The sequence below is a fragment of the Haliotis rufescens genome, unplaced genomic scaffold, assembly GCF_023055435.1.
Source record: "Haliotis rufescens isolate VD_foot unplaced genomic scaffold, xgHalRufe1.0.p SCAF_9, whole genome shotgun sequence".
In the NCBI taxonomy this organism is placed as follows: Eukaryota; Metazoa; Mollusca; class Gastropoda; order Lepetellida; family Haliotidae; genus Haliotis; species Haliotis rufescens.
This window is the reverse complement of record NW_025964383.1, coordinates 22,649,106-22,668,351: the sequence shown is the minus strand read 5'-3', so window position 1 is coordinate 22,668,351 and position 19,246 is coordinate 22,649,106. Positions and strand designations below refer to the sequence as shown.

Here is a 19,246-nt window from a genome sequence, read left to right as displayed (position 1 = left end):
TTATTTTGATGGGAGTCGAATGGAAAGCTTAATCATGGAGCTAGATAAACTACTTGAACCATAACTTCATTCACTGTTAACGTCTTAACGTCTTGATATAACAGGGCTATACAACATCTTTCAATCAATGTCAACAGTAAGGAAGTCGTGGTTCATTGGCACTTAAACAATAATATAAATTTATATGTTTTTATAATCATAAGCCTTTACCAGATACTGATGTGTTTGGTTGGATCTGGTGGGCGGATGGGCGGATGGTCGGATGGTCGGATGGGCGAGATGTCAGACATCTTCAGCGCGTTCGGAGTCCACACCTGACTACTGCCCATTTATTTGTGATAACTAATACAAGAAAACATATCTCCCATTTTGACAAATTATGATGCAAATGAATACTAGTTGCTCTATGCATTGACGTCTGTTTGGCAATATGACGATATGTAAGGGGCGGCACAACACATGGAGATGTGCTGCATGCAGACGATTTCTAATCGTTTGACACGTAACTCCAGGATCCTGATGAAAGTTTGCAGCAATTTGATTGGCCGTTTGATCTTGACCTGGTTTCGGATCAGACGATCATGTACTCTTGTCGTTGACCTGGGACGCCCTGAACGAGGTCGATCGTCAAAATTTTGGGTACGTTATACCAAGTCATTCAGGCATGGAGAAATCATGTCGAGATTTTAGCGTGTGTTCACGTCTACTGCACATAGGACTTCGTAGCTATGCGTGTATAAATATAACTGACGAAGGCAAACAAAGAAGGGCGCAAAGGTTATAAACTGGATATGGTCTTGTTAGCGTAGCTACGGTTCCCTCTTCCTGTTACTCGCCACTGACAGCTCTATAACAAAGGCGGCATTTGTATCCACAACCGCAGATAGTATAGTGGGATTACAGAACTGTGATCAGGTAAATCAAAGGACCATATGTAACTACTAACATATACTTACTAAAATATACTAACTCGCAGAATAGGCTGTTATGTAGAGACACACACTAGTTAATCAATAAAAAGACATAAGACCATTCATGGCCGACTTTCCGGTCTCTGCTGAATCAACTGCCACAAGCCTTCGGCCTCCCCAATGAGTTTAAATTGTTTGGAATATTCGTTCCATGATGGGTGAATGTGTCTTCCAGGAGATTTCGAGAAGTCGTTTCTGAGGGTCATCGGTGAAGGTATGTAAAGTATACAGTGAAATGTGGAGTTGTTTGTGACGTGTATCAGGTACGACCACAGGGGCGGTACAACTGCCTGAAGGCTGTTGCAGGTCATGATGACCCAGCCGCCAATGAGGGTATCGATGAGTGGGCCAACACTATACGGCTTATAGCTTGCGTTGTGTTAATAACTATGCACACAAAGTTATTCCAATTTCATATTTTTGTTATTTGGTATGTATCATATTATAATATATATATTTATTAGCTTCATATCACTTTAATATTTTAATTATGTTTAAGTCGAGAGTTAATGGACGTACATGTTCGTCACCTGCTTTCTGGAAGCAAACCATTTTGTGATATATTTTGGAAGAATTCTTTAAGGTTTATGTCAGTTACTGTATTTAATTTTAAAGTAAACTGTCTGGAAGCAAACCATTTTTGGTGATACATGTATACATATATATTTTGGGAAGAATTCTTTAAGGTTTATGTCAGTTACTGTATTTAATTTTAATGTAAACTGTTATCATACATTAATAGTACAACAGTTATCGGCAGTTTGATCCTATAACGGCACATCCTCTGTTTCGTGCTACGGATAAGTCCTTAGATAAGTGACCCGTGAAGATTCGGGGTAGAATAGGTCTTCAGCAACCCATGCGTGTCGTAAAAGTGACTATGCTTGTCGTAAGAGGCGACTAACGGGATTGGGTGGTCAGGCTCGCTGACTTGGTTGAAACATGTCATCGATCCCAATTGCATGGATCGATGCTCATCTAGACTCGATTATTTACAGATCGCCGTCATATATAGCTGGAATGTTGCTGAGTGCGGCGTTAAACAACAAACCAACCAACCAACCTTAGATAAGTCCTTTCACAAGCGATAGTGTTATCAATGCGATAATTAAATCCGATAGACTTCGAGTTGGTATCGCGATCCTATAAATATGTATATGAGGTACCCTCATATTTTGATCAATGCATGTATGCAATGTTCACTTGCTCAGTAACGTCCTATGTAGTTTAGATATGATTCAGGGCGTGTGGGTGTTTATATCCACAAAAAATGGCTTCACATCATCTGCCACTACATAATCAACGGTCAGGCTCGCTGACTTGGTTGATGCATGTCATCGATCCCAATAACGTGGATCGATGCTCATGGTATTAATCACTGGATTGTCTGGTCCTGACTCGATTATTTACAGACCGCCGTCATATAGCTGGAATATTGCTGAGTGCGGCGTTAAACAACAAACCAACCAATCAATATAGTCTACGGGGCGGTTCACTCCAGCATTGTACTCATACGTGTTTTCTAATGTCACTTTAGTAGGTGAACTTTCGTGGGTCGCATAATACATGTTTTTTTCCATTCCAAAGATATGATATTGACGATAAGCTAATAAGCTCTATGAATTTGTTCCGAGCACTTCTAATTAACAGGGATTCATACTGAAACTTCAGCACTCACAACTGTGACATGTGTCTGTGTGGATGTGTGTGGATATGTGTGTGTGTGTGTGTGTGTGTGTGTGTGTGTGTGTGTGTGTGTGTGTGTGTGTTTGGGGAGGGGGTTGGGAAAGAAGATTGTCGGGTCGAGTTCATTTTAACAAATTACACTTTTTCTTCTTCTTCTCTGTGGGGTTTAACGCCGCTTTTAACATTATTCCAGTTATATCACGGCGTGTCAGCTTAATTTGGGAGAAAAGCCCGAAGTGATGCAGGTCTCAGACGTTTACCACTTCGGTGAAACCCACGAGCACGGGTATGTAGCTGACAAACCTAGAAACATAATCGGGGCGAACCGGGATTCGAACCCACAATCATAGGTTTCTGGCCTGCCCAAGACACGCAACTCTGCACAGCGAATCGCGAATCACAGCTGGGCCACCCGTGTTCCCTTAACAAATTACACTCAATGAAGGCTGATAAATTATTTAACATTGTTAACTTCATTAGATGATTATTCAGAGTCCTTTTGGTCAAGCTTGGTGCAGAGAAACAATGTGCCTTATTTGCATCTTTTCATTCCCAGGTGCCGGTACCAAACCACAAAGGCAGCTTACAGAAACCTTCTCCAACACTATAACTATTCCCCCCAATGGCCGCCAAAGAAAGACTTCCAAGCTGCACAGTGTGTCAAATGCCATATGTCTATGATACCAGAGGTCCCTTTCTCCTCCCATGTCTGCATTCAGTGTGTGAAAACTGTCTAAAAACAGAAAGTGACAGGACGCTTCTGTGTGGTACCTGTCAGGAAACGTTCCCCAAATCCTCATTTCCAATCGATGCTGTAACCAGAAAGGAAATCCTTCTCTCCACCACTGTACACAACACGCATGAGCTGCTGTGTACCAACAGAGAAGATGGCAACCAGGCTATGTCCTGGTGTCAGGAGTGTGAAGCATTTCTCTGCGAACATTGCCAGGTAGCTCACGGGGACATGAAAGCCACACGGAAACACAAGGTAATACTCGTGCAGGATTTGCCTAAGTTTCCACAAACTTTGAAGGGTATGCCATACTGTCATCAGCATTCACTCCACCCTGTCACCTTCCATGATTCCAGCTGTAATGTGCCACTGTGCGCCATGTGTGTCCTGACCGAACACGTGAGCTGCAAGACAGAGGACATTGAAACTGCCTGGAACACACATCGCACTTTCCTTGAAGACAAAGCTGTCACATTGACCGCCAAGTTGGACAGGTTGATGGGTTGCCGAACGCTCCAGAGAGACATAGGTCAAAGCCTAAAGCTACAACAAGATGCTGTTGAAGAAGTCATCAGGTACACCTTCAAGAAGCTGCATCTGATGTTGGACCAGAGAGAACAAGAGTTAAAGATCGAGGTCAATGAATCCACCAAGTTTCTCACACACAGAAGTGATCAACAACTTCTTACACTGGAGGGAGAAGTTGACAAAGTGACACAGAACCTTGACTTTATTCAAAAGTTGAACCTTTTGTCATATCCTGTTGAACATTTTGCAATGATGGACACAATTGACAACAGAACGATGGCTGTTGCTGAATCCGAATTACCTCGAGTCAAGAGTCAGGAGTATTCCTTCACTTTCTCCAGAGATGGCCCCCAAAGGTTGCAGCAACAAATTTCTTCCCTTGGTGGATTATTTACCAATCGTATCGGAGCAGGTAAGCAGTTGTAACGCTTCAAGATGTGCTTCATATTGATACGTTGTGCTTATTCAACCCGTTTAAAATACACAGATGAAATATAAACCACCATGTAAATATGTTTGAAAGAGCTTCACTTGAAATAGAATATATACCGTTCGTGGGCAGTACAACCCTAATGATATTAATGGTTAAGGATCGGTTGTCTGGGGTCATTTGTGAAGTGACTTAATAAATACAGGAATAATACGATGATTCTAGTCAACTGACCTTGGATGAAGCTAGGTGTTTCTGTTTGTAGGTTGAAATGTCATCAGCTTTATGCAGAAAATATTTATGCAATGAAAGTTTCTTTGCAAAGATAACTGAATATCTATTACTTTGCAATGCATGATATTGCGAAACACACCGAAAGATCAAATTATAAAATTTTGGAAGTGTACATACATAGTTAGCGAATCTACAGTAAAAGCATCAGCAAATTACTCAGTAAAAATAACATTGATGCCATCTTTTTCAGATGTTGTTTTAAAGGACAACGGTGGTAGAAACCATATCCTGCAAAGTAAGTATTTTTCTGAATGTTATATAGGTAACCAACTAAACCGTAACTCAGATATTTTGACAATGGGAGCGATGTAGGGCTTCACCCAGATGGGAGCAGTGTACAAGCTATGTAACCATGGAAAACCAGTGTGGGGAACTGAACCACCAATTCGATGTTAAAGTTTCAGATTACTTCTCCAAGTATTCAACGATCCTAATAACAAGGAACGCGCTGTTCTTTACATGGAGGGGGCACGGGATAGACAGTCGTCTAAGGCGCCGCGATTCGCTATGCAGAGTTGCGTCCCTTGGGCACGCCAGAAACCTATGATTTTGGGTTCGAATCCCGGTTCGCCCCGATTATGTTTCTAGGTTTGTGCTCGTGGGTTTCACCGAAGTGGTAAACGTCTGAGACCTGCATCACTTCGGGCTTTCCTCCCACATTAAGCTGACACGCCGCGATATAACTTGAATAATGTTAAAAGCGGCGTTAAACCCAACTCACTCACTCACTTTTCATGAAATATGTCAAAAGTTAGTCAACATTTACTTACCCATTACTTGTACAGATCGACTCTCGCCATCTCTATATTTTTCCTTCCTTCCAGTTCCCCCTCTGAAGATGGACAAAACCAGACTCAACACTGACCTCGTCCATATCAGAGATGATGAAATCTTGATACATGGCAAACAGTTCCAACAAGAACGAAGCCACGGCAGTTTCCGAAACTATTCAGGGACCATCTCATGTCATCCTCTCACCCAATCTGACATTCAGTATTGGGAGGTGAAGGTGTTCCTGGAGCCTTTCCAGAACCCGGGAGGTCTACTGTTGTTTGAGACGGGCGCATGTGTCCAAGCCTCGATTGACGATGGCGAAACAGCTTGTGGCAATGTGCACTCTTTCGTGATGTTTGCAGCACTATGCGATGTTCATAGAGGCATCTGTGTCCAATCTCGAAAGCATGGCAGAGACACCACGTGTTTGCAGAACGTGCTGGAGAACACTGAAGGGGCAGCCACTGATCTTTGGTATGGGTTCTTGTTCAACCCAATGGAAGGGTCTGTGTCGATTGTTGATGTGAAGTCAGGGTGTGTGCTGGTTCAACTCACACACATGGAAACGGGTCTAGAGTATTGGCCAGTGTTTGGGGTTTTCAATGGACATTTGGCGAAAGTTCACATGAGCTTGGTTTCCGGGGTGAACATTACTTTTGACGGGCATAAGAAACGATGGATGCAGAGCGCTTTGGGTTAAAATTCGCCAGAAAAGATTCTCGCTTTGTATACTTCTTCGCGTAATATAAAGTTGAAGTCACTATTTAAAGTTTATATGGAAAATTGTCCCCGGTTACAAAGCCACTGACCAGATGCAGGGCGTTTGGAAACAAAGGATTTTAGCTGACGACCCTGGGTATATAAGTGACCAGACAAGAGGTCTGGGAGAAAGAGTTTAGACCTGGCCTACGACTGTAGCACTACAGTCATCGTCTAAATAAACAGTTGTGGACCCTCAGACGGACTTGTGTTGTTCATGCCGAAGTCATCACTTAGATCATCCAACACTAAGCGTGATACTTATTTGAATGCTTATTGTGTGTTGTGTATCATAGGGTCTGTGAATTAATTCGCAGTTATTGATAAAGAAGTATTTTTCTGCAAATATTAGATTCCGCTGTGATGCGGCCGTCAAAATAACTGTTTAAATCACAGGTTGTTATCATCATTTGAAGCCTAAAAAATCGGATATTCTCCAAAGTCATTGTGAATACACCATATGATACTTCGTCTTCTCAATTGATCGTTATTGGTATGATTTTTAACTCACTGAGAGACCAGGCTTGGTCAATATGGCAACCCCAACAAGTTGATTCTAGTCATTCAAGTGAATGATGACGATCAATCGCACAGTTACTGAAAACCCTCAAGTGGCTCAATTTATAGATGATACATATTTTACCATAAGGCGTTCCGTTTCAATTTAAAAATGATAGGTATCGAATCTACAGTGAGGCGAACTCAAATTCCAATAGACAGTAAGTTTGCTTCCCAATTAACTCCTTCCTCAGGTGGAAATGAGTAAGAGGTTCATAGTTCTTACAAGTTAAACATACATGATACCTTTCTAGCGCAGGGGCGGTTGGGTAGCCTAGTGGTTAAAGCGTTCACTCGTCACGCTGAAGACCCGGGTTTGATTTCCCACATGGTCACAATACGTGAAGCCCATTGATATTGCTGGAATATTGCTAAAAGCGACGCAAAAACATACTCCCTCACTCACTCACTCACTCACTCACTCACTCACTCACGCACTACCAGCGCAGAATTAGAACGTAGTGTTTGCCATGTGTATTTTCATGTTAGATATACAATTATTTAAGAAACAAAGTTTTAGTAGAATCAAACTATGAACCTAATTACAAAAAATTAAAAGAATCTTGCTGCAATCTTTTTCTGACGAGACACAGATTGTTTTTTAGTCCATTTCCGGGATAATAATAAGTCCTTCATACAGACACCTGTTGACTCAGATCAGCTGAAAAACTGACACAGCAAAGGAAGCCTATACCAGGATCTTCACCATCATGACCACGTAAGTTAATATAAAACGTCAAAGCACAGAGAACAGTTGAGTCTCGAGTATCTGTCAAAACAGATTGCTTTGGGTGCAAAAGGCTAAATAGCGGTGAAAATTATGCGAATGGACCACTGAAAATCAGTGATGACAGTGATGAAGCTAGCGTAAATAATTATTACTGCTCTCCAAGTTCTTGCCAAAAGCGAAAAATACATATTGTTGTATAGGTGCACCAAGGTTTAAACTACACGATTACGCACAGAACGACCCCATAGACCTCCTTAAACATCTCAACGCCCAGCACCAGAGAATCCAGTTCACGATGGAGACCGAAACCAATCAACATCTTCCATTCCTAGAGGTGTCCCTCCAAATCACAGATGATGGACTAACAACACCAGTGTACCGCATGTTGACACACACAGACCATTTGCCTTCACAACTGGCACCGGGGCGGTCGGGTAGCCTAGTGGTTAAAGCGTTCGCTCGTCACGCCTAAGACCCGGGTTCGATTCCCGACATGGCTACAATGTGCGAAGCCCATTTCTGGTGTCCCCCGCCGTGATATTTCTGGAATATTGCTAAAAGCGGCGTAAAACCATACTCACTCACTCACTACTGGCACCAGTGACAAAGCAGCTCTGTTATCTTTTTTTAAAACTTCTATGACAGTTGTGGGTAATTTGTCAACGTCAGGACGTCAGCCAATTATGTGTGTGTGTGTGTGTGTGTGTGTGTGTGTGTGTGTGTGTGTGTGTGTGTGTGTGTGTGTGTGTGTGTGTGTGTGTGTGTGTGTGTGTGTGTGTGTGTGTGTGTGTATGTATGTATCCTGCTTATACACGGGTGAATGTGCACTTGTAAAGGTTCAGAGTGAACTCGGGTACTTGGAATTCCGACTCCCGGGGAGTAGAGTTTGGTACAAGCTTATTTCAAAGTGTTAATGATTCAGCCCATGTGTAGTCATGGTTTAGACCGACATGTGTATTCATGGTTTAGATCGACATGTGTAATAATGAATCAGTGAGACATGTGTAATAATAATTCAGTCCAACAAGCAGCTCTATTACCTCTTTTTTTTAAACTTCTATGACAGTTGTGGGTAATTTGTTAATGTCAGGACGTCAGCCAATTATGACGTAATTCAAAACGTTTGCTATGTTGCAGGGTGAAGTACAGTAGGCACCTTTGATCATTTAGTGAAACACCTTTGTAAAGTTTTAAAAAAACATTAAAACAGACATCCTTATTCAGTGTATTTTGTCGAAAGTGTGTGTGTGTGTGTGTGTATGTGTGTGTGTGTGTGTGTGTGTGTGTGTGTGTGTGTGTGTGTGTGTGTGTGTGTGTGTGTGTGTGTGTGTGTGTGTGTGTGTGTGTGTGTGTGTGTGTGTGTGTGTGTGTGTGTGTGTGTGTGTGTGTATCCTGCTTATACACGGGTGAATGTGCACTTGTATACTTGGATTCCGACTCCCGGGGAGTAGAGTTTGGTACAAGCTTATTTCAAAGTGTCACATTACACAGTCACGTATGTTTAGTGCGAGCTGGTCTGTCTCACGGAGCATATCTTGCCACATTGATTAATCCCAGCGTAACAAGGGAGAGAACTCCAAAAAACAGATCGTATTCCAGCCATTCTAGACTAACATATAGTCTCTGAAGTGAACATATCATACAGAAAAAAACAGTTGTTCAGTTATCTTAATAAAAATCTAATAAAAAGGGAGCCCAGTGATTCTTCATTTTCCTGATACTGCAGTAATCTAGACTTGCCAAACATTATAGACTTGCATGGGCTGTAGTTGATATAAATGTATCAGGGTCTGTAAGACAGACTACAGCCAGTCCATCAAGTCTTTTAATGGTTTGCATATGAATACCTCCATTTCACTCGTCAGATATCAGAACTGTTTACTCGTTTCATAGAATTAATATTACACGGGGCCTCGTTTAGTATTTCATTTATTACTTGCCGTTTATGGCTTTTTCTTAATTTCATTGCCGTGTGTAAATAGGCAGACATCTACGCGGTACACAGAATACTTCAATTGCGATTAACAAAATAATACTTTAAACACATTAAAAGTTGACACAATTTAATATCATACTTTAAACAAAGTAATATGGATGTTAGTTGCTAGTATTTTGTGCTGTTACCTGCAATAGACAACGTAATGACTAATCCAACATATGTAATAACGATTAAGGCCGACATGATTGAGTAAAAATGACCCAACCCGACATGTGTAATAATGTTTAAGACCGACATGTGTATTAGTGATTAAGACAGACATGTGTAGTAATGATTAAGACCGACATGTGTAATAATGTTTAAGACCGACATGTGTATTAGTGATTAAGACAGACATGTGTAGTAATGATTAAGACCGACATGTTTAATAATGATTAAGACCGACATGTGTAATAATGTTTAAGACCGACATGTGTATTAGTGATTAAGACAGACATGTGTAGTAATGATTAAGACCAACATGTTTAATAATGATTAGGACCGACATGTGTAATAATGTTTAAGACCGACATGTGTATTAGTGATTAAGACAGACATGTGTAGTAATGATTAAGACCAACATGTTTAATAATGATTAGGACCAACATGTGTAATAATGATTAAGACCGACGTGTGTTATGATGATTAAGACCGACATGTTTAATAATGATTAAGACCGACATGTTTAATAATGATTAAGACCGACATGTGTAATAATGTTTAAGACCGACATGTGTATTAGTGATTAAGACAGACATGTGTAGTAATGATTAAGACCAACATGTTTAATAATGATTAGGACCGACATGTGTAATAATGATTAAGACCGACGTGTGTTATGATGATTAAGACCGACATGTTTAATAATGATTAAGACCGACATGTTTAATAATGATTAAGACCATCGTGTGTAATAATGATTAAGACTGACATGTGTAATAATGATTAAGACCGACATGTTTAAGAATGATTAAGACCGACGTGTGTAATAATGATTAAGACCGACATGTGTCATAATGATTAAGACCGACATGTGTTATAATGATTAAGACCGACATGTTTAATAATGATTAAGACCAACATGTGTATAATGATTAAGACCGACGTGTGTAATAATGATTAAGACCGACATGTGTAATAATGATTAAGACTGAAATGTGTAATAATGATTAAGACCAACATGTGTAATAATGATTAAAACCGACATGTTTAATAATGATTAAGACCAACATGTGTAATAATGATTAAGACCGACATGTGTAATAATGATTAAGACCGACATGTGTAATAATGATTAAGACCGACATGTTAAATAATGATTAAGACCGACGTGTGTTATAATGATTAAGACCGACATTTTAAATAATGATTAAGACCAACATGTTTAATAATGTTTGAGACCGACATGTGTATTAGTGATTAAGACCGACGTATGTAATAATGATTAAGACCGACATGTGTAATAATGATTAAGACCGACATGTTTAATAATGATTAAGACCGACATGTGTAATAATGATTAAGACCGACATGTGTAATAATAATTAAGACCGACATTTTAAATAATGATTAAGACCGACATGTGTAATAATGTTTAAGACCGACATGTGTATTAGTGATTAAGACCGACGTATGTAATAATGATTAAGACCGACGTGTGTAATAATGATTAAGACCGACGTGTGTAATAATGATTAAGACCTTCATGTGTAATAAGAAGATGTGTAGAAATAATTCAGTCCAACATATGTAATAATGATTTAATATAAATGTCTCAACCCGACGTGTAATAATTATTCTGCACGCTGTGTGTAATAACGATAAAGACCGACATGTGTAATAAAGATTCAGACCGACATGTGTAATAATGATTAAGACCGACATGTGCAATAATGTTGATGACCGTCATGATTGTGTGAAAATGACTCAACTCAACATATGTAATGATTACTCGGCCCGACGTGTGTAATAATGATTCAGCCCGATGTGTGTAATAATGATTCAGCCATTGTGCAATAATGATTCAGTCCGACATGTGTATTAATTATTCAGCTCGACATGTATAATAATTACTCGGCCCGACGTGTGTAATAATGATTCAGCCCGATGTGTGTAATAATATAAAGTATGTGTTAAAGTATGGGAGTTACGATCACCTTAGCGCTACGATAGCTTTGTGGAACAGATTCCTGAATACTAAAGCTAGGCCCTTATATGATATTAAATTGTGTCAACTTTTAATGTGTTTAAAGTATTATTTTGTTAATCGCATTTGAAGTATTCTGTGTACCGCGTAGATGTCTGCCTATTTACACACGGCAATGAAATTAAGAAAAAGCCATAAACGGCAAGTAATAAATGAAATACTAAACGAGGCCCCGTGTAATATTAATTCTATGAAACGAGAAAACAGTTCTGATATCTGACGAGTGAAATGGAGGTATTCATATGCAAACCATTAAAAGACTTGATGGACTAGCTGGAATACGATCTGTTTTTTGGAGTTCTCTCCCTTGTTATGCTGAGATTAATCAATGTGGCAAGATATGCTCCGTGAGACAGACCAGCTCGCACATACGTGAGTTCACTCTGAACCTTTACAAGTGCACATTCACCCGTGTATAAGCAGGATACACACACACACACACACACACACACACACACACACACACACACACACACACACACACACACACACACACACACACACACACACACACACACACACACAAAATACACTAAATAAGGATGTCTGTTTTAATGTTTTTTTAAAACTTTACAAAGGTGTTTCACTAAATGATCAAAGGTGCCTACTGTACTTCACCCTGCAACATAGCAAACGTTTTGAATTGCGTCATAATTGGCTGACGTCCTGACATTGACAAATTACCGACAACTGTCATAGAAGTTTAAAAAAAAGATAACAGAGCTGCTTGTTGGACTGAATTATTACTACACATGGCCTGTATTCTTATTACACATGTCACACTGATTCATTATTACACATGTCGATCTAAACCATGACTACACATGTCGGTCTAAACCATGACTACACATGGGCTGAATCATTATTACACCATCGGGATGAATCATTATTACAACTATCGGGTTGAGTCATTATTACACACGGGCTGAATTATACTGAACCGCAAAAGAAACGTCACCATGGATAGATATATGAGAAACCTTATTTGTCCAAACACTGTAAACATACTTTGAGTGTTATTAAAAAGATGAAACTAGCTAAACTGATCATCAAGGTTGATGACTGCCGTGCAACGTCGATACATGGAATGGATGTGTATTAGTGATTAAGACCGACATGTGTATTAATGATTCAGCTCGACATGTATAATAATTACTCGGCCCGACGTGTGTAATAATGATTCAGCCCATGTGTAATAATGATTCAGTCCGACATGTGTATTAATGATTAAGACCGACATGTGTATTAGTGATTAAGTCCGACATGTGTAGTAATGATTAAGACCGACATGTGTAGTAATGATTAAGACCGACATGTGTAGTAATGATTAAGACCGACATGTGTAGTAATGATTAAGACCGACATGTGTAATAATGATTCAACCCATGTGAAATAATGATTCAGTCCGACATGTGTAATAATGATTCAGCCCGATGTGTGTAATAATGATTCAGCCCTTGTGCAATAATGATTCAATCCGACATGTGTATTAATGATTCAGCTCGACATGTATAATAATTACTCGGCCCGACGTGTGTAATAATGATTCAGTCCTTGTAGTGTAGTAATGATTCAGCCCATGTGTAATAATGATTCAGTCCAACATGTGTATTAATGATTAAGACCGACATGTGTATTAGTGATTCAACCCATGTGTAATAATGATTCAGTTCGACATATGTAATAACGATAAAGACTGACATGTGTAATAATGACTAAGACCGACATGTGTAATAAGAATTCAGCCCATGTGTAGTAATAATTGAGTCCAACATATGTAATAATGATTAAGACCGACATGATTGAGTAAAAATGACTCGACCTGACGTGTACTAAATATTCATTTCCGCTGTGTGTAATAATGATTAAGACCGACATGTGTAATAATGATTAAGACCGAGATGTGTAATAATGATTCAACCCATGTGTCATTATGATTCAGTTTGACATGTGTAACAACGATTAAGATCGACATGTGTAATAATGAATCAGTGTGACATGTGTAATAAGAATACAGGCCAAGTGTAGTAATAATTCAGTCCAACATGTGTAATAACGATTAAGACCGACATGATTGAGTAAAAATGACTCAACCTGACATGTGTTCTAATTATTCAGTCCGCTATGTGTAATAACGATTAAGACCAACATGTGTAATAATGAATAAGACCGACATGTGTAATAATGTTTCAACCCATGTGTAATAATGATTCAGTGCCATATGTGTAATAATGATTCAGCCCTACAAGTGTAATAATGAATAAGACCGACATGTGTAATAATGATTAAGACCGACATGTGTATTAATGATTAAGACCGAAATGTGTAATAATGAATCAGAGCAACATGATTGAATAAAAATGACTCAACCCGACGTGTGTAATAATGATTCAGCCTGATGTGTGTAATAATGATTAAGACCGACATGTGTAATAATGATTCAAGCCAACATGTGTGATAATGATTCACCCATGTGAAATAATGATTCAACCCGACATGTGTAATCATGAATAAGACCGGCGTGTGTAATAATGACTCAACCCGATATGTGTTATAATAATTCAGTCCGACGTGTGTAATAAAATACTGAACCGCAAAAGAAAAGTCACCGCAAGTAACATTGCATGAAAAGTTGCCATTAAAATATCTGAGACATCGGTCCAGGGAGAGGCAATGGTGTCACAGCAGCTCGGTAGATTGATCAAGTCTTGAGACCACACGCCATACCTCATTTGGCACGTCGCCGCAACCACGTGTTTCAGCATGATAACGCGCCCTGCGAGAGCAGAGACTTCCTCCAGCAGAATGACATCAGAACCATGCAGTGGCCTTCCCTCAGTCCCGATTTAAATCCCATTGAGCACCCGTGGGGCGAGATTCAAAGACGACTGAATGGCGTCCGACCAAGGCTGACAACTGCAGCTGAACTGCGTCAGGCGTTCCTCAGAGTGTGGGGTCAAGTGTCTATGGCCTTAATCAACCACCTCATCCATTCCATGTATCGACGTTGCACGGCAGTCATCAATGCACATGGCGGAAACACGAGATACTGAATTGTGATGCCATTTTCTCAGAGACTAGTGTTGTGTTTCACTTTCAGAACATTTGACACTTTAATTTCAACCTTGATGATCAGTTTAGCTAGTTTCATCTTTTTAATAACACTCAAAGTATGTTTACAGTGTTTGGACAAATAAGGTTTCTCATATATCTATCCATGGTGACGTTTCTTTTGCGGTTCAGTATAATTCAGCCCGTGTGTAATAATGACTCAACCCGATAGTTGTAATAATGATTCATCCCGATGGTGTAATAATGATTCAGCCCATGTGTAGTCATGGTTTAGACCGACATGTGTAGTCATGGTTTAGATCGACATGTGTAATAATGAAAGAGTGTGACATGTGTAATAAGAATACAGGCCATGTGTAGTAATAATTCAGTCCAACAAGCAGCTCTGTTATCTTTTTTTTAAACTTCTATGACAGTTGTCGGTAATTTGTCAATGTCAGGACGTCAGCCAATTATGACGTAATTCAAAACGTTTGCTATGTTGCAGGGTGAAGTACAGTAGGCACCTTTGATCATTTAGTGAAACACCTTTGTAAAGTTTTAAAAAAACATTAAAACAGACATCCTTATTCAGTGTATTTTGTCGAAAGTGTGTGTGTGTGTGTGTGTGTGTGTGTGTGTGTGTGTGTGTGTGTGTGTGTGTGTGTGTGTGTGTGTGTGTGTGGGTGTGGGTGTGTGTATCCTGCTTATACACGGGTGAATGTGCACTTGTAAAGGTTCAGAGTGAACTCGGGTACTTGGAATTCCGACTCCCGGGGAGTAGAGTTTGGTACAAGCTTATTTCAAAGTGTCACATTACACAGTCACGTATGTTTAGTGCGAGCTGGTCTGTCTCACGGAGCATATCTTGCCACATTGATTAATCCCAGCATAACAAGGGAGAGAACTCCAAAAAACAGATCGTATTCCAGCCAGTCCATCAAGTCTTTTAATGGTTTGCATATGAATACCTCCATTTCACTCGTCAGATATCAGACTTGTTTACTCGTTTCATAGAATTAATATTACACGGGGCCTCGTTTAGCATTTCATTTATTACTTGCCGTTTATGGCTTTTTCTTAATTTCATTGCCGTGTGTAAATAGACAGACATCTACGCGGTACACAGAATACTTCAATTGCGATCAACAGAATAATACTTTAAACACATTAAAAGTTGACACAATTTAATATCATACAACGGCCTAGCTTTAGTATTCAGGGATCTGTTCCACAAAGCTATCGTAGCGCTAAGGTGATCGTAACTCCCATACTTTAACACATACTTTAAACAAAGTTATATGGATGTTAGTTGCTAGTATTTTGTGCTGTTACCTCCAATAGACAACGTAATGACTAATCCAACATATGTAATAACGATTAAGGCCGACATGATTGAGTTCTCTCCCTTGTTATGCTGGGATTAATCAATGTGGCAAGATATGCTCCGTGAGACAGACCAGCTCGCACTAAACATACGTGACTGTGTAATATGACACTTTGAAATAAGCTTGTACCAAACTCTACTCCCCGGGAGTCGGAATTCCAAGTACCCGAGTTCACTCTGAACCTTTACAAGTGCACATTCATCCGTGTATAAGCAGGATACATACCCACACATACCCACACACACACACACACACACACACACACACACACACACACACACACACACACACACACACACACACACACACACACACACACACACACACACACACAAATACACTAAATAAGGATGTCTGTTACACACGGGCTGAATTATACTGAACCGCAAAAGAAACGTCACCATGGATAGATATATGAGAAACCTTATTTGTCCAAACACTGTAAACATACTTTGAGTGTTATTAAAAAGATGAAACTAGCTAAACTGATCATCAAGGTTGAAATTAAAGTGTCAAATGTTCTGAAAGTGAAACACAACACTAGTCTCTGAGAAAATGGCATCACAAGTCAGTATCTCGTGTTTCCGCCATGTGCATTGATGACTGCCGTGCAACGTCGATACATGGAATGGATGTGTATTAGTGATTAAGACCGACATGTGTATTAATGATTCAGCTCGACATGTAAAATAATTACTCGGCCCGACGTGTGTAATAATGATTCAGCCCATGTGTAATAATGATTCAGTCCGACATGTGTATTAATGATTAAGACCGACATGTGTATTAGTGATTAAGTCCGACATGTGTAGTAATGATTAAGACCGACATGTGTAGTAATGATTAAGACCGACATGTGTAGTAATGATTAAGACCGACATGTGTAGTAATGATTAAGACCGACATGTGTAATAATGATTCAACCCATGTGAAATAATGATTCAGTCCGACATGTGTAATAATGATTCAGCCCGATGTGTGTAATAATGATTCAGCCCTTGTGCAATAATGATTCAATCCGACATGTGTATTAATGATTCAGCTCGACATGTATAATAATTACTCGGCCCGACGTGTGTAATAATGATTCAGTCCTTGTAGTGTAGTAATGATTCAGCCCATGTGTAATAATGATTCAGTCCAACATGTGTATTAATGATTAAGACCGACATGTGTATTAGTGATTCAACCCATGTGTAATAATGATTCAGTTCGACATATGTAATAACGATAAAGACTGACATGTGTAATAATGATTAAGACCGAGATGTGTAATAATGATTCAACCCATGTGTCATTATGATTCAGTTTGACATGTGTAACAACGATTAAGATCGACATGTGTAATAATGAATCAGTGTGACATGTGTAATAAGAATACAGGCCAAGTGTAGTATTAATTCAGTCCAACATATGTAATAACGATTAAGACCGACATGATTGAGTAAAAATGACTCAACCTGACATGTGTTCTAATTATTCAGTCCGCTATGTGTAATAACGATTAAGACCAACATGTGTAATAATGAATAAGACCGACATGTGTAATAATGTTTCAACCCATGTGTAATAATGATTCAGTGCCATATGAGTAATAATGATTCAGCCCTACAAGTGTAATAATGAATAAGACCGACCTGTGTAATAATGACTCAACCCGATATGTGTAATAATGATTCAGTCTGACATGTGTAATAATGTTTCAGACCGACATGTGTAATAATGATTAAGACGGACATGTGTATTAATGATTAAGACCGAAATGTGTAATAATGAATCAGAGCAACATGATTGAATAAAAATGACTCAACCCGACGTGTGTAATAATGATTCAGCCTGATGTGTGTAATAATGATTAAGACCGACATGTGTAATAATGATTCAAGCCAACATGTGTGATAATGATTCACCCATGTGAAATAATGATTCAACCCGACATGTGTAATCATGAATAAGACCGGCGTGTGTAATAATGACTCAACCCGATATGTGTTATAATAATTCAGTCCGACGTGTGTAATAAAATACTGAACCGCAAAAGAAAAGTCACCGCAAGTAACATTGCATGAAAAGTTGCCATTAAAATATCTGAGACATCGGTCCAGGGAGAGGCAATGGTGTCACAGCAGCTCGGTAGATTGATCAAGTCTTGAGACCACACGCCATACCTCATTTGGCACGTCGCCGCAACCACGTGTTTCAGCATGATAACGCGCCCTGCGAGAGCAGAGACTTCCTCCAGCAGAATGACATCAGAACCATGCAGTGGCCTGCCCTCAGTCCCGATTTAAATCCCATTGAGCACCCGTGGGGCGAGATTCAAAGACGACTGAATGGCGTCCGACCAAGGCCGACAACTGCAACTGAACTGCGTCAGGCGTTCCTCAGAGTGTGGGGTCAAGTGTCTATGTCCTTAATCAACCACCTCATCCATTCCATGTATCGACGTTGCACGGCAGTCATCAATGCACATGGCGGAAACACGAGATACTGACTTGTGATGCCAATTTTCTCAGAGACTAGTGTTGTGTTTCACTTTCAGAACATTTGACACTTTAATTTCAACCTTGATGATCAGTTTAGCTAGTTTCATCTTTTTAATAACACTCAAAGTATGTTTACAGTGTTTGGACAAATAAGGTTTCTCATATATCTATCCATGGTGACGTTTCTTTTGCAGTTCTGTATAATTCAGCCCGTGTGTAATAATGACTCAACCCGATAGTTGTAATAATGATTCATCCCGATGGGGGGCGGTCGGGTAGCCTAGTGGTTAAAGCGTTCGCTCGTCACGCCGAAGACCCGGGTTCGATTCCCGACATGGGTACAATGTGTAAAGCCCATTTCTGGTGTCCCCCGCCGTGATATTGCTGGAATATTGCTAAAAGCGGCGTAAAACCATACTCCCTCACTCACTCACTCATCCCGATGGTGTAATAATGATTCAGCCCATGTGTAGTCATGGTTTAGACCGACATGTGTAGTCATGGTTTAGATCGACATGTGTAATAATGAATCAGTGAGACATGTGTAATAAGAATACAGGCCATATGTAGTAATAATGCAGTCAAACATATGTAATAACGATTAAGACCGACATGATTGAGTAAAGATGACTCAACCTGACATGTGTTCTAATTATTCAGTCCGATATGTGTAA

The 19,246-nt window shown here is 39.6% G+C and overlaps 1 protein-coding gene across 4 annotated transcripts; it reads left to right on the top strand.

Annotated features, from left to right (window-relative positions):
• Positions 1 to 557: 557 nt before the first annotated feature.
• LOC124120871 (protein PML-like) lies at positions 558 to 6,374 on the top strand. 4 transcript variants are annotated; one of them, XM_046483761.2, is made up of 4 exons: positions 558 to 639; positions 3,214 to 4,330; positions 4,833 to 4,877; positions 5,467 to 6,374. In XM_046483761.2, exons 2-4 carry the CDS (start codon positions 3,280 to 3,282, stop codon positions 6,114 to 6,116), a joined length of 1,746 nt encoding a protein of 581 aa, XP_046339717.2. In that variant the 5' UTR covers positions 558 to 639; positions 3,214 to 3,279; the 3' UTR covers positions 6,117 to 6,374. The 4 variants fall into 4 exon arrangements, with proteins under 4 accessions (XP_046339717.2, XP_046339720.2, XP_046339716.2 ...); XM_046483760.2 differs by lacking the exon at positions 558 to 639 and adding an exon at positions 649 to 915; XM_046483763.2 differs by lacking the exon at positions 558 to 639 and adding an exon at positions 932 to 1,185.
• Positions 6,375 to 19,246: the final 12,872 nt, after the last annotated feature.